The sequence below is a fragment of the Leuciscus leuciscus genome (assembly GCF_965113295.1).
Source record: "Leuciscus leuciscus genome assembly, chromosome: 17".
NCBI classification, from domain to species: domain Eukaryota; kingdom Metazoa; phylum Chordata; class Actinopteri; order Cypriniformes; family Leuciscidae; genus Leuciscus; species Leuciscus leuciscus.
In genome coordinates, this window is record NC_138741.1 from 40,194,026 (window position 1) to 40,207,529 (window position 13,504).

The 13,504-nt window shown below is 45.4% G+C and overlaps 2 protein-coding genes across 3 annotated transcripts in view; one reads left to right on the forward strand and one right to left on the reverse strand.

The window, feature by feature from the left end:
* ccdc197 (coiled-coil domain containing 197) overlaps nt 1–13,504 on the reverse strand; it is a 56,872-nt gene that overhangs the window by 17,483 nt on the left and 25,885 nt on the right. The window contains exons 1-2 of one of the 2 annotated variants that reach the window (XM_082143577.1): nt 4,184–4,653; nt 4,038–4,083 (exon numbers count right to left, since the gene is read on the reverse strand). The exons of the other annotated variant lie outside the window; for it this stretch is intronic. Of the exons in view, the coding sequence (XP_081999703.1) occupies nt 4,038–4,083; nt 4,184–4,293 (156 nt within the window). The 5' untranslated portion in view covers nt 4,294–4,653. Of the gene's footprint in view, nt 1–4,037; nt 4,084–4,183; nt 4,654–13,504 lie in introns of those variants that run through there. 2 annotated transcript variants of the gene reach the window in all.
* On the forward strand, nt 5,668–13,495 carry LOC309478995 (uncharacterized protein; the record flags this gene model as incomplete). Its single annotated transcript, XM_082142842.1, has 5 exons — nt 5,668–5,798; nt 6,746–6,912; nt 7,177–7,332; nt 12,080–12,325; nt 13,320–13,495. 5 exons carry the CDS (start codon nt 5,668–5,670, stop codon nt 13,493–13,495), a joined length of 876 nt encoding a protein of 291 aa, XP_081998968.1.

The following is a 13,504-nucleotide window of genomic DNA, read 5'->3' on the forward strand; positions in this document are numbered from 1 at the left end:
TCATGTGTGAATTGCTGCAACTTGTCCTTTCCCCTTGCCCTTATAGGGACCACAATGGAAATAAGTCTTTGGGCTTTATTGTGTCATCCCTGACTATTTATGTATTTTAATATATGACACAGAGTACTGTTTTCATATTTTTTTTATATTTAAGTGGTCAAATAAAATCAATCAATCAATTCGGTACTTGCGCGCTGTCTGAGAGATGTTTCTCTGCACACATACATAGAGTAAAGCCGCCTCACACACAGCTCGCGGGTAACCAAAGTTATTTTTCGTGGATTATATCGCTTTAACAGTCAAAAACATGCGAAAATTATGTAAATTTCGGTCTTGGTGAGTATCCTCTAAACACAGTCGGTTATGTCTTAAGCATAAATCGCACGTGACCGTATAATGAACACAGGATCCGTGCACTAGCTCTTAAAGGGACAGCAGACATATGTGTCTGTCCTTAATTTGGTTGTCAAAACAACAAAATATAGCTTTCATTTTAAGGAATCAGGATTAATAGCCTATGTATTTAATTTAGTCAGGACTAAAATACTACCCAGTGTTATTTTACATTTGATTACTTTATTCAATCTCTGTATTTCTGAATACTCGTGTTAGACCTAAGCAAAAACTTCTCTCTTTATTTCTCTTTATTGGTATCTTTATTCTATTGTATTTATTTGTGCTACTTTTTTCAATTTAATTCAAAGATTGAAATCAAGAATTCCTTGTGTTGTGTAAATTCTTAAGAACAAAATTACCCCATTGTAAAAATGCGATGAGTGAGCATACATTTAGGCGAGATAAATGTAATTAAAAAAAAAAAGTCTAAACTCCCCCCTCAAATTAAAAATCCCCCCCCATAAGAATCACCTAAGGGGGGATTTCCCCCCCATTTTCCAAAATGAAATTCAGGCCCTGAAATCACATTACCAGCAAATCACATCACCAGCACATCACCATCACATCACCAGCAAATCACATCACCAGCACATCACATCACCAGCAAATCACATCACCAGCACATCACATCACCAGCACATCACATCACCAGCAAATCACATCACCATCACATCACCAGCACATCACATCACCAGCAAATCACATCACCAGCACATCACATCACCAGCACATCACATCACCAGCACATCACCATCACATCACCAGCAAATCACATCACCAGCACATCACATCACCAGCAAATCACATCACCAGCACATCACATCACCAGCAAATCACATCACCAGCACATCACATCACCAGCACATCACCAGCACATCACATCACCAGCACATCACATCACCAGCAAATCACATCACCATCACATCACCAGCACATCACATCACCATCACATCACCAGCACATCACATCACCAGCACATCACATCACCAGCAAATCACATCACCATCACATCACCAGCAAATCACATCACCATCACATCACCAGCACATCACATTACCAGCACATCACATCACCAGCACATCACCATCACATCACCAGCACATCACATCACCAGCACATCACATCACCAGCAAATCACATCACCATCACATTACCAGCACATCACATCACCAGCACATCACATCACCAGCAAATCACATCACCAGCAAATCACATCACCAGCAAATCACATCACCAGCACATCACATCACCAGCAAATCACATCACCAGCACATCACATCACCAGCAAATCACATCACCATCACATCACCAGCACATCACATCACCAGCAAATCACATCACCATCACATCACCAGCACATCACATTACCAGCACATCACATTACCAGCACATCACATCACCAGCACATCACATCACCAGCAAATCACATCACCAGCACATCACATTACCAGCACATCACATCACCATCACATCACCAGCACATCACATTACCAGCACATCACATTACCAGCAAATCACATCACCATCACATCACCAGCACATCACATTACCAGCACATCACATTACCAGCAAATCACATCACCAGCACATCACATCACCAGCAAATCACATCACCAGCACATCACATCACCAGCACATCACATCACCAGCAAATCACATCACCATCACATCACCAGCACATCACATCACCAGCACATCACATCACCAGCAAATCACATCACCATCACATCACCAGCACATCACATTACCAGCACATCACATTACCAGCACATCACATCACCAGCACATCACATCACCAGCAAATCACATCACCAGCACATCACATTACCAGCAAATCACATCACCATCACATCACCAGCACATCACATTACCAGCACATCACATTACCAGCAAATCACATCACCAGCACATCACATCACCAGCAAATCACATCACCAGCACATCACATCACCAGCACATCACATCACCAGCAAATCACATCACCATCACATCACCAGCACATCACATCACCAGCACATCACATCACCAGCAAATCACATCACCATCACATCACCAGCACATCACATTACCAGCACATCACATTACCAGCACATCACATCACCAGCACATCACATCACCAGCACATCACATCACCAGCACATCACATTACCAGCACATCACATTACCAGCACATCACATCACCAGCACATCACATCACCAGCAAATCACATCACCAGCACATCACATCACCAGCAAATCACATCACCAGCACATCACATTACCAGCAAATCACATCACCATCACATCACCAGCACATCACATTACCAGCACATCACATTACCAGCAAATCACATCACCAGCACATCACATCACCAGCAAATCACATCACCAGCACATCACATCACCAGCACATCACATCACCAGCAAATCACATCACCATCACATCACCAGCACATCACATCACCAGCACATCACATCACCAGCAAATCACATCACCATCACATCACCAGCACATCACATTACCAGCACATCACATTACCAGCACATCACATCACCAGCACATCACATCACCAGCACATCACATCACCAGCACATCACATTACCAGCACATCACATTACCAGCACATCACATCACCAGCACATCACATCACCAGCAAATCACATCACCAGCAAATCACATCACCATCACATCACCAGCACATCACCAGCACATCACATCACCAGCAAATCACATCACCATCACATCACCAGCACATCACATTACCAGCACATCACATTACCAGCACATCACATCACCAGCAAATTACATCACCAGCAAATTACATCACATCACCAGTACATCACCATCACATCATAACATCACCATCAAGATATAAAAAAATGTCATAAAAAAATGTCATACAGAGAATCCATACTGTATGTTCGTTTGGCTGGAAGCTAGGCTAGGTATTTTACTTTTAAATATGGATATTTTTTATACACAAATGCATTGCTTCGCTTCAGAAGGCCTTTATTAAACCCCGTGGCCATGTGGAGCACTTTTATGATGGATGGATGCACTTTTATGATGGATGGATGCACTTTTATGGACTTCAAAACAGAAACGGCCATTCATTGCCATTATAAAGCTTGGAAGAGCCAGGACATTTTATTATATAACTCTGACTGTATTCGTCTGTAAGAAGAATGTCATATACACCTAGGCTGGCTTGAGAGTGAGTAAATCATGAGCTAATTTTCATTTTTGGGTGAACTATCCCTTTAAACTGTCCTTGATACATTTTACACGTATTCACTGTAGTGATTTCAGTAAATTGTGTTTAATTACAAGCAACTAACGTTAACCCTAAAACAAACCCTAACCATATAGCCTAGTAAGTGCATGTAGTTAATTACCGGTAATTTTACTCTGTATTTTAAAGTGTTCTTATTACAGTGTAATCATACAGTTAAATGCACTGTGTAAGACGTGTTAATTATTTGTGAAACTAGCTATTTCGGATTGAAAATTATTTCTGAGTAAATCTTACACAGATTTATTTTATTTTTTTGTAGGTGTGTGTGTGTGTGTGTGTGTGTGTGTGTGTGTGTGTGTGTGTGTGTGTGTGTGTGTGTGTGTGTGTGTGTGTGTGTGTGTGTGCTGTAGTCGGTCTCATACACACCTGTGTTATTACAGGAATATGCTTTATATGCTCATCCTTCTGCTCTCTGTCATGACAAAAACAACAGACCATTACCAGAGAAATCACCGCAGTAAACTGGCTTTATAACTTGTTTAAAGCAGTAAAACACAATAAAGTATCTGTACCTGTGCTCCTCTAACTGCGTTACAAACACGTTTTTCTTTCTGTTTTCTACTTTCAGCTTTAGATCTGCGTTAGTTTTCAGAGCAGGTGAAGCTCGAGACGAGGAATCCATGAGTGCTTTAGCAGAACCCGACCGAGAGAGATACAGTAAAGCAGAGAGACTTAAGCGTGACAGAGGCGCGTTAACAGCGAGGTTTTCTTTAATGGCTTTCTTTAATTCCTCGCTTTTGGTGTTGCTCGGAAACACAATAGGAGTATGAGCTCGCGGCGACGCGCCACTGTTGTCATGGTAACTGAGCGGAAGTGTCGTAGTCTCAGAACCTGCGCGTCCACAGTGTGGCGCTGTCGAGTCATCAACAACTACACGAATCTTTATCCAAGTTGTGTTTTATTTGCTTCGCAAAAAAATAAAACACTCCTCGCTATTTCAAGGACGTTTAAATTCAAAGTTGTGGCTTTTATTTCACGAGTAAAGCTTTAAGATGATCAGTATTCAGCATGAGTGAGAACTCAGTGTGTGTGAACATGAAGGAATATCTGTATCTTTCACAGGAGTGTTACCTTTACCTGTATTTTGAACGATTGGTTGTATTGTGTTGTTTTAGGGTTACATGAATGTCCCTCTTCTGTTCATTTCTGTCTTACAGTGTTTTATTAGACTTTCTGACGTATTTGTTTTTGATGGTTAAGAGGAAATGCTCGACGTATAAACACTGCAGTGTGTGAGAGAGAGTGTGTGAGATACTGAGACTCACTTCTGCTGAATACTGTACATTTAGGCAAATTTACATATTTCAAAAACAGTCAGATTTCTTTTTTTAAGTCGTCCTGTAAGATTAGTGCTATTTGTATATTCTTAACAAAATATGTATATTTCTCAATAAAAAATAATCAAGTAGCTACTAAATTATACGGAAAGTCCAAAAAGATTATGTCTTTGTTACATTTCATGGGGTCTTTAATTCAGCATACAGTGTGATGATATTAACTCAGGAGCTTTGACGTGTTCAGAGAGAGTGTGTGTGAGACTAGACTGAGCTGTGTCGTTTTCTTTTCAGTGTGTGTGTGTGTGTGTGTGTGTGTGTGTGTGTGTGTGTGTGTGTGTGTGTGTGTGTGTGTGTGTGTGTGTGTGTGTGTGTGTGTGTGTGTGTGTGTGTGTGTGTGTGTGTGTGTGTGCGAGTGAGTGTGTGTGTGAATGTGATCAGTGACAGTGATGATAAATGTCTCGAGTGGAAGTGAAGCTGAACTGAGGATCGTGTGTGTGTGTGTGTGTGTGTGTGTGTGTGTGTGTGTGTGTGTGTGTGTGTGTGTGTGTGTGTGTGTGTGTGTGTGTGTTACTGTGGCAGTTTATTCATCAACAGAACGAGCTCAAATGGTTCAGTTTAGTTTATAGTATCAGAATATGGCAGGTGTGTGACAGGTTTGTTCCTGCATGACCTTCAGCTGTCACTTTAAATCGGGTGTTTTGTGACAGCTCAATCTCACCATGTTCTGTGTTGATCTTCTGGAGACGGGGCTAGTTGTCACACTCAGTGTTTCTCAGTATGTGTTGAGTTTTAAATGTCTCTTTAGACACATTCGCATCGAGACCGCTATAGCGAGTAATCTGTGCACGGGGTAAGCTGTCACACTGGAACCTGCCATTCAAATCCATATTACGGGTTTTATGGCCACATGTGAACAGTAAAACGACTAGGAAATACAATTAATGAAACATGCAAAGAGAAAAGTTGCCTTAATTGTATAGTCTTAATGGATGTCTGTGTGCGTTTATTTTATTTCGTAGATATTACAAAAATAGGATTATACTGTAAATCTAGCCTGGAGGACAGAACTCAATAAAATATTTCAGTTTAAGAGATTTCTAAAAAAGCACTGCTGGAGAAACCAAGCATTTATGAGACTGAGTCTCTGTGACGACTAGCCCCGGCCTCTGAGCCCCTGTGACGACTAGCCCCGGCCTCTGAGCCCCTGTGATGACTAGCCCCGGCTCTGAGCCCCTGTGACGACTAGCCCCGTCTGTGAGTCCCTGTGACGACTAGCCCCGTCTGTGAGTCCCTGTGACGACTAGCCCCGTCTGTGAGTCCCTGTGACGACAAGCCCCGTCTGTGAGTCCCTGTGACGACCAGCCACGGTCTCTGAGCCGCTGTGACGACTAGCCCCGTCTGTGAGCCCCTGTGACAACTAGCCCCATCTGTGAGCCCCTGTGTCGACTAGCCCCGTCTGTGAGCCGCTGTGACGACTAGCCCCGGCTCTGAGCCCCTGTGACGACTAGCTCCGTCTGTGAGCCCCTGTGACGACTAGCCCCGTCTGTGAGCCCCTGTGACGACTAGCTCCGTCTGTGAGCCCCTGTGACGACTAGCCCCGTCTGTGAGCTCCTGTGACGACTCTCCCCGTCTGTGAGCCCCTGTGGCGACTAGCCCCGTGACGACTAGCCCCGTCTCTGAGCCCCTGTGACGACTAGCCCCATCTGTGAGCCCCTGTGACGACTAGCCCCGTCTGTGAGCCCCTGTGACGACTAGCCCCGTCTGTGAGCCCCGTCTGTGAGCCCCTGTGACGACTAGCCCCGTCAGTGATGATCTGTTCTCTCTCAGGCTGATCTGTGCAGTGCGGAGAGGAGATGTGCAGCAAGTCAGGGCACTAGCATCGGTGTGTGACGCTGACGACTGGACGGCACTGCATGAAGCCGCTCACTGCGGGCAGACACTCTGTGTTCAAGCGCTGCTGAAAGGTAAATCACTGTCTCACACACACTTGAGTTCTAAATCACTGTCTCACACACACTTGAGTTCTAAATTACTGTCTCACACACACTTGAAGTGCCACAGGCTGTTTCTCTCTAACCTTTCTGAGGAATTTCCAGAAAACAAACCCATGCACTTGTTGAACAGGTTGAGCCGCTCTAGTGTTGTGTTTTACTGTGCTAGTCATTGGTCATCTACAGCAGACCTGATGCGTGTGCTGATTAATGGTGTGTGTGTGTGTGCGTGTGCAGCTCGAGGCGTGTGTGTGGACAAGCGGACGCTTCAGGAACAGACGGCTCTGATGATCGCGGTTCACGGACGACACCTGGACTGTGTGAGGATTCTTCTGGAAGCAGGAGCCGACCCTGATATCAGCAACAAGAACAAAGAGACGACGCTTTATAAAGGTGCGTTCATTTGGGTCATTCAGGTCAGTCAGGTCATTGAGGTCATACAGGTCATTCAGGGGTCATAAAGGTGCGTTCATTTGGGTCATTCAGGTCAGTCAGGTCATTGAGGTCATACAGGTCGTTCAGGTCATTCGGGTCAATCGGGTCATTCAGGTCAGTCAGGTCATTGAGGTCATACGGGTCATTCAGGGGTCATAAAGGTGCGTTCATTTGGGTCAGTCAGGTCATTGAGGTCATACAGGTCGTTCAGGTCATTCGGGTCAATCGGGTCATTCAGGTCAGTCAGGTCATTGAGGTCATACGGGTCATTCAGGGGTCATAAAGGTGCGTTCATTTGGGTCATTCAGGTCAGTCAGGTCATTGAGGTCATACAGGTCGTTCAGGTCTTTCGGGTCAATCGGGTCATTCAGGTCAGTCAGGTCATTGAGGTCATACAGGTCATTCAGGGGTCATAAAGGTGCGTTCATTTGGGTCATTCATGTCAGTCAGGTCATTGAGGTCATACAGGTCGTTCAGGCCAATCGGGTCATTCAGGTCAGTCAGGTCATTGAGGTCATACAGGTTGTTCAGGGGTCATTCAGGTCGTTCAGGGGTCATTCAAGTCGTTCAGCTCATTCAGGTCATTTAGGTCATTGAGGTAATTCGGGTCATTTTATCAGTATGTCTGCGTTCCTGTGGGATTCATTTCCCACAGGAAATCGCTTCCTTTCCTTTCCTCTCTTCCTTCCTTTCCTCACTTCCTTTCCTCTCTTCCTTTACTCACTTCCTTTCCTCTCTTCCTTCCTTTCCTCGCTTCCTTTCCTCTCTTCCTTCCTTTACTCGCTTCCTTTACTCGCATCCTTTCCTCTCTTCCTTTCCTCTCTTCTTTTCCTCTCTTCCTTTCCTCGCTTCCTTTCCTCTCTTCCTTTACTCGCTTCCTTTCCACTCTTCCTTTACTCGCTTCCTTTCCTCTCTTCCTTTCCTCGCTTCCTTTCCTCGCGTCCTTTCCTCTCTTCCTTTTCTTGCTTCCTTTCCTCTCTTCCTTTCCTCTCTTCCTTTCCTTGCTTCCTTTACTCGCTTCCTTTCCTCTCTTCCTTTCCTCGCTTCCTTTCCTCTCTTCCTTTACTCGCTTCCTTTCCTCTCTTCCTTTCCTCTCTTCCTTTCCTCGCTTCCTTTCCTCTCTTCCTTTCCTCTCTTCCTTTCCGCACTTCCTTTCCTCGTTTTCTTTCCTCTCTTCATTTCCTCTGTTCCTTTCCTCAATTTCTTTCCTTGCTTCCTTTTTTCTATTCCTTTAGTTGTTTACGTTCCTTTTTATTTCACCAGAAAAAAATGTGTCAACATTAAGTGTAACTGGAATGTTTCTCCTCATTTGCAGCGTGCGAGCAGGAGTATGTCGGTATGGAGTAAACGTGTGTGTATGTTTCTCCTCATGTGTAGCGTGCGAGCAGGAGTGTGTCGGTATGGAGTAAACGTGTGTGTATGTTTCTCCTCATGTCCAGCGTGCGAGCAGGAGTGTGTCGGTATGGAGTAAACGTGTGTGTATGTTTCTCCTCATGTCCAGCGTGCGAGCAGGAGTGTGTCGGTATGGAGTAAACGTGTGTGTATGTTTCTCCTCATGTCCAGCGTGCGAGCAGGAGTGTGTCGGTATGGAGTAAACGTGTGTGTATGTTTCTCCTCATGTCCAGCGTGCGAGCAGGAGTGTGTCGGTATGGAGTAAACGTGTGTGTATGTTTCTCCTCATGTCCAGCATGCAAGCAGGAGTGTGTCGGTATGGAGTAAACGTGTGTGTATGTTTCTCCTCATGTGCAGCGTGCGAGCAGGAGTGTGTCGTATGGAGTAAACGTGTGTGTATGTTTCTCCTCATGTGCAGCGTGCAAGCAGGAGTGTGTCGGTATGGAGTAAACGAGTGTGTATGTTTCTCCTCATGTGCAGCGTGCGAGCAGGAGTGTGTCGGTATGGAGTAAACGTGTGTGTATGTTTCTCCTCATGTGCAGCGTGCGAGCAGGAGTGTGTCGGTATGGAGTAAACGTGTGTGTATGTTTCTCCTCATGTGATGCGTGCGAGCAGGAGTGTGTCGGGATGGAGGGAAAAGGTGTGTGTATGTTTCTCCTCATGTGCAGCGTGCGAGCAGGAGTGTGTCGGTATGGAGTAAACGTGTGTGTATGTTTCTCCTCATGTGCAGCTTGCGAGCAGGAGTGTGTCGGTATGGAGTAAACGTGTGTGTATATTTCTCCTCCTGTGCAGCGTGCGAGCAGGAGTGTGTCAGTATGGAGTAAACGTGTGTGTATGTTTCTCCTCCTGTGCAGCGTGCGAGCAGGAGTGTGTCAGTATGGAGTAAATGTCTGTGTATGTTTCTCCTCATGTGCAACGTGCGAGCAGGAGTGTGTCGGTATGGAGTAAACGTGTGTGTATGTTTCTCCTCCTGTGCAGCGTGCGAGCAGGAGTGTGTCGGTATGGAGTAAACGTGTGTGTATGTTTCTCCTCCTGTGCAGCCTGCGAGCAGGAGTGTGTCGGTATGGAGTAAACGTGTGTGTATGTTTCTCCTCATGTGCAGCGTGCGAGCAGGAGTGTGTCGGTATGGAGTAAACGTGTGTGTATGTTTCTCCTCATGTGCAGCGTGCGAGCAGGAGTGTGTCGGTATGGAGTAAACGTGTGTGTATGTTTCTCCTCATGTGATGCGTGCGAGCAGGAGTGTGTCGGTATGGAGTAAACGTGTGTGTGTGTTTCTCCTCATGTGATGCGTGCGCGCAGGAGTGTGTCGGTATGGAGTAAACGTGTGTGTATGTTTCTCATGTGCAGCGTGCGAGCAGGAGTGTGTCGGTATGGAGTAAACGTGTGTGTATGTTTCTCCTCATGTCCAGCGTGCGAGCAGGATTGTGTCGGTATGGAGTAAATGTGTGTGTATGTTTCTCCTCATGTCCAGCGTGCGAGCAGGAGTGTGTCGGTATGGAGTAAATGTGTGTGTGTGTTTCTCTTCATGTGCAGCGTGCGAGCAGGAGTGTGTCGGTATGGAATAAACGTGTGTGTGTGTTTCTCCTCATGTGCAGAGTGCGAGCAGGAGTGTGTCGGTATGGAGTAAACGTGTGTGTATGTTTCTCCTCCTGTGCAGCGTGCGAGCAGGAGTGTGTCGGTATGGAGTAAACGTGTTTGAATGTTTCTCCTCCTGTGCAGCGTGCGAGCAGGAGTGTGTCAGTATGGAGTAAATGTGTGTGTATGTTTCTCCTCATGTGCAGCGTACGAGCAGGAGTGTGTCGGTATGGAGTAAACGTGTGTGTATGTTTCTCCTCATGTGCAGCGTGCGAGCAGGAGTGTGTCGGTATGGAGTAAACGTGTGTGTATGTTTCTCTTCATGTGCAGCGTGCGAGCAGGAGTGTGTCGGTATGGAGTAAACGTGTGTGTATGTTTCTCATGTGATGCGTGCGAGCAGGAGTGTGTCAGTATGGAGTAAACGTGTGTGTATGTTTCTCCTCATGTGCAGCGTGCGAGCAGGAGTGTGTCGGTATGGAGTAAACGTGTGTGTATGTTTCTCCTCATGTGATGCATGCGCGCAGGAGTGTGTCGGTATGGAGTAAACGTGTGTATGTTTCTCATGTGCAGCGTGCGAGCAGGAGTGTATCGGTATGGAGTAAACGTGCGTGTAAGTTTCTCCTCATGTCCAGCGTGCGAGCAGGATTGTGTCGGTATGGAGTGAATGTGTGTGTATGTTTCTCCTCATGTCCAGCGTGCGAGCAGGAGTGTGTCGGTATGGAGTAAACGTGTGTGAATGTTTCTCCTCATGTCCAGCGTGCGAGCAGGAGTGTGTCGGTATGGAGTAAACGTGTGTGTATGTTTCTCCTCATGTCCAGCGTGCGAGCAGGATTTTGTCGGTATGGAGTGAATGTGTGTGTATGTTTCTCCTCATGTCCAGCGTGCGAGCAGGAGTGTGTCGGTATGGAGTAAACGTGTGTGAATGTTTCTCCTCATGTCCAGCGTGCGAGCAGGAGTGTGTCGGTATGGAGTAAACGAGTGTGTATGTTTCTCCTCATGTGCAGCGTGCGAGCAGGAGTGTGTCGGTATGGAGTAAACGAGTGTGTGTGTTTCTCCTCATGTGCAGCATGCAAGCAGGAGTGTGTCGTTATGGAGTAAACGAGTGTGTATATTTCTCATGTGCAGCATGCGAGAAGGAGTGTGTCAGTATGGAGTAAACGAGTGTGTATGTTTCTCCTCATGTGCAGCGTGCGAGCAGGAGTGTGTCGGTATGAGTAAACTTGTGTGTATGTTTCTCCTCCTGTGCAGCGTGCGAGCAGGAGTGTGTCGGTATGGAGTAAACGTGTGTGTATGTTTCTCCTCCTGTGCAGCGTGCGAGCAGGAGTGTGTCGGTATGGAGTAAACGTGTGTGTATGTTTCTCATGTGCAGCATGCGAGCAGGAGTGTGTCAGTATGGAGTAAACGTGTGTGTATGTTTCTCCTCATGTGCAGTGTGCGAGCAGGAGTGTGTCGGTATGGAGTAAACGTGTGTGAATGTTTCTCCTCATGTCCAGCGTGCGAGCAGGAGTGTGTCAGTATGGAATAAACGAGTATGTATATTTCTCCTCATGTGCAGCGTGCAAGCAGGAGTGTGTCGGTATGAAGTGAACGAGTGTGTATGTTTCTCCTCATGTGCAGCGTGCAAGCAGGAGTGTGTCGGTATGAAGTGAACGAGTGTGTATATTTCTTATGTGAAGCGTGCAAGAAGGAGTGTGTCAGTATGGAGTAAACGAGTGTGTATGTTTCTCCTCATGTGCAGCGTGCGAGCAGGAGTGTGTCGGTATGGTGGAGCTGCTGCTAGCGTGTGGAGCATCAGTGAATCAGCGCTGTCGGCGAGGTTGGACGGCACTGCATGAAGCCGCGAGACGGAACAACATCACACTCTGCCAGATGCTCCTGCAGGCCAGAGCCGCCGTAGACGCCCGTAACGCTGACGATGTCACACCCGCCATCGAAGCCGCGCGACACGGACGGACAGAAGCGCTTGCGTACCTGATCCGGAACGGTACTGAACCTCATGCTTTTGGATTCTCTCAAAAAATCCAATGACTTTAAAATCATATGTTAATGAGAATAGTAGTTTAAGCAATAGGCTTGACTTTGGTGTCATGTGACTGTTCTTAAAAACTTTAGAAACCCAAATTCCATGTTTTCTGTAGCAAGACCTATTTGAAATATTATAAACTTTTTTCAGGGAAAATTTACTTAAGTTTAAAGCAAAGCTAGTTTTAAACCCTAAACAAACCAACCCTAAATCTATAAAATTGTGATTTCAGTCTGTCAGAGGCCTCGACCTTCCCCACTGCATTTAACAATTAAAATCATACAACATCTTAATCTTGACAATTTAATGAATTGATTTTCATTGTGAAAAACACTAAACACAATATTTAGCTGTATATGTAGCTTGATTGCACTTGTCAATCCAACTCTTCTTATTTTAAGACAAATAAACAAATAAGACAAATCAAACTCGTATTTTTCTTTAATTTAAAGTAATTGTAAATTTATCAATAACATAGATGTTTAAATGAACTAACCCTTACTTAATTACAGCTTAATATAGGCTAAATATTCACAATACTTGTTGGTGTATCCCAAAAATGACAAACCCAATAAAAATAAACAGCTCATATAATATTTAATTTGACAAAGAAGTTTAAGATTATTTTTGAGTATTTTGTACGCTCTTCATATAAAGCATAATTGTGTATGCTGCAAACATTTACTAAATCACAAAATACTCAGTCATGAGTGTCATTTCTTCAGATATGAGGATCTATCTGATCATCTGTGAATATGCCTGAAGTTCTTCAAATTAATATTTTACCGTGACATGAATAAACGAATGAATATGATAGATTCAGAATATCCACAAACTAATAGCAGGACAGGCCAGTACAGCAGCAGATATAAATCCCAGAACAGGACATTGTTTGTGTTCATAGGACATTTATTTCCCGATGTTAAAGGATGGCTTGTGTGTTTTGTCCTGCCAGGTGCCGGCGTGAACCTCCAGACGTGTGATGGAAACACGGCTTTAACGGAAGCCTGCAGACACGGTCACGGGGAAACCGTCAAGCTTCTGCTCCAGCATCACGCCGACGCCAACAAACCCTGCAGTGCCGGCCTTCTGCCACTGCACGTCGCCAGCCAGCACGGGCACGAGGAGTGAGTCTGATCA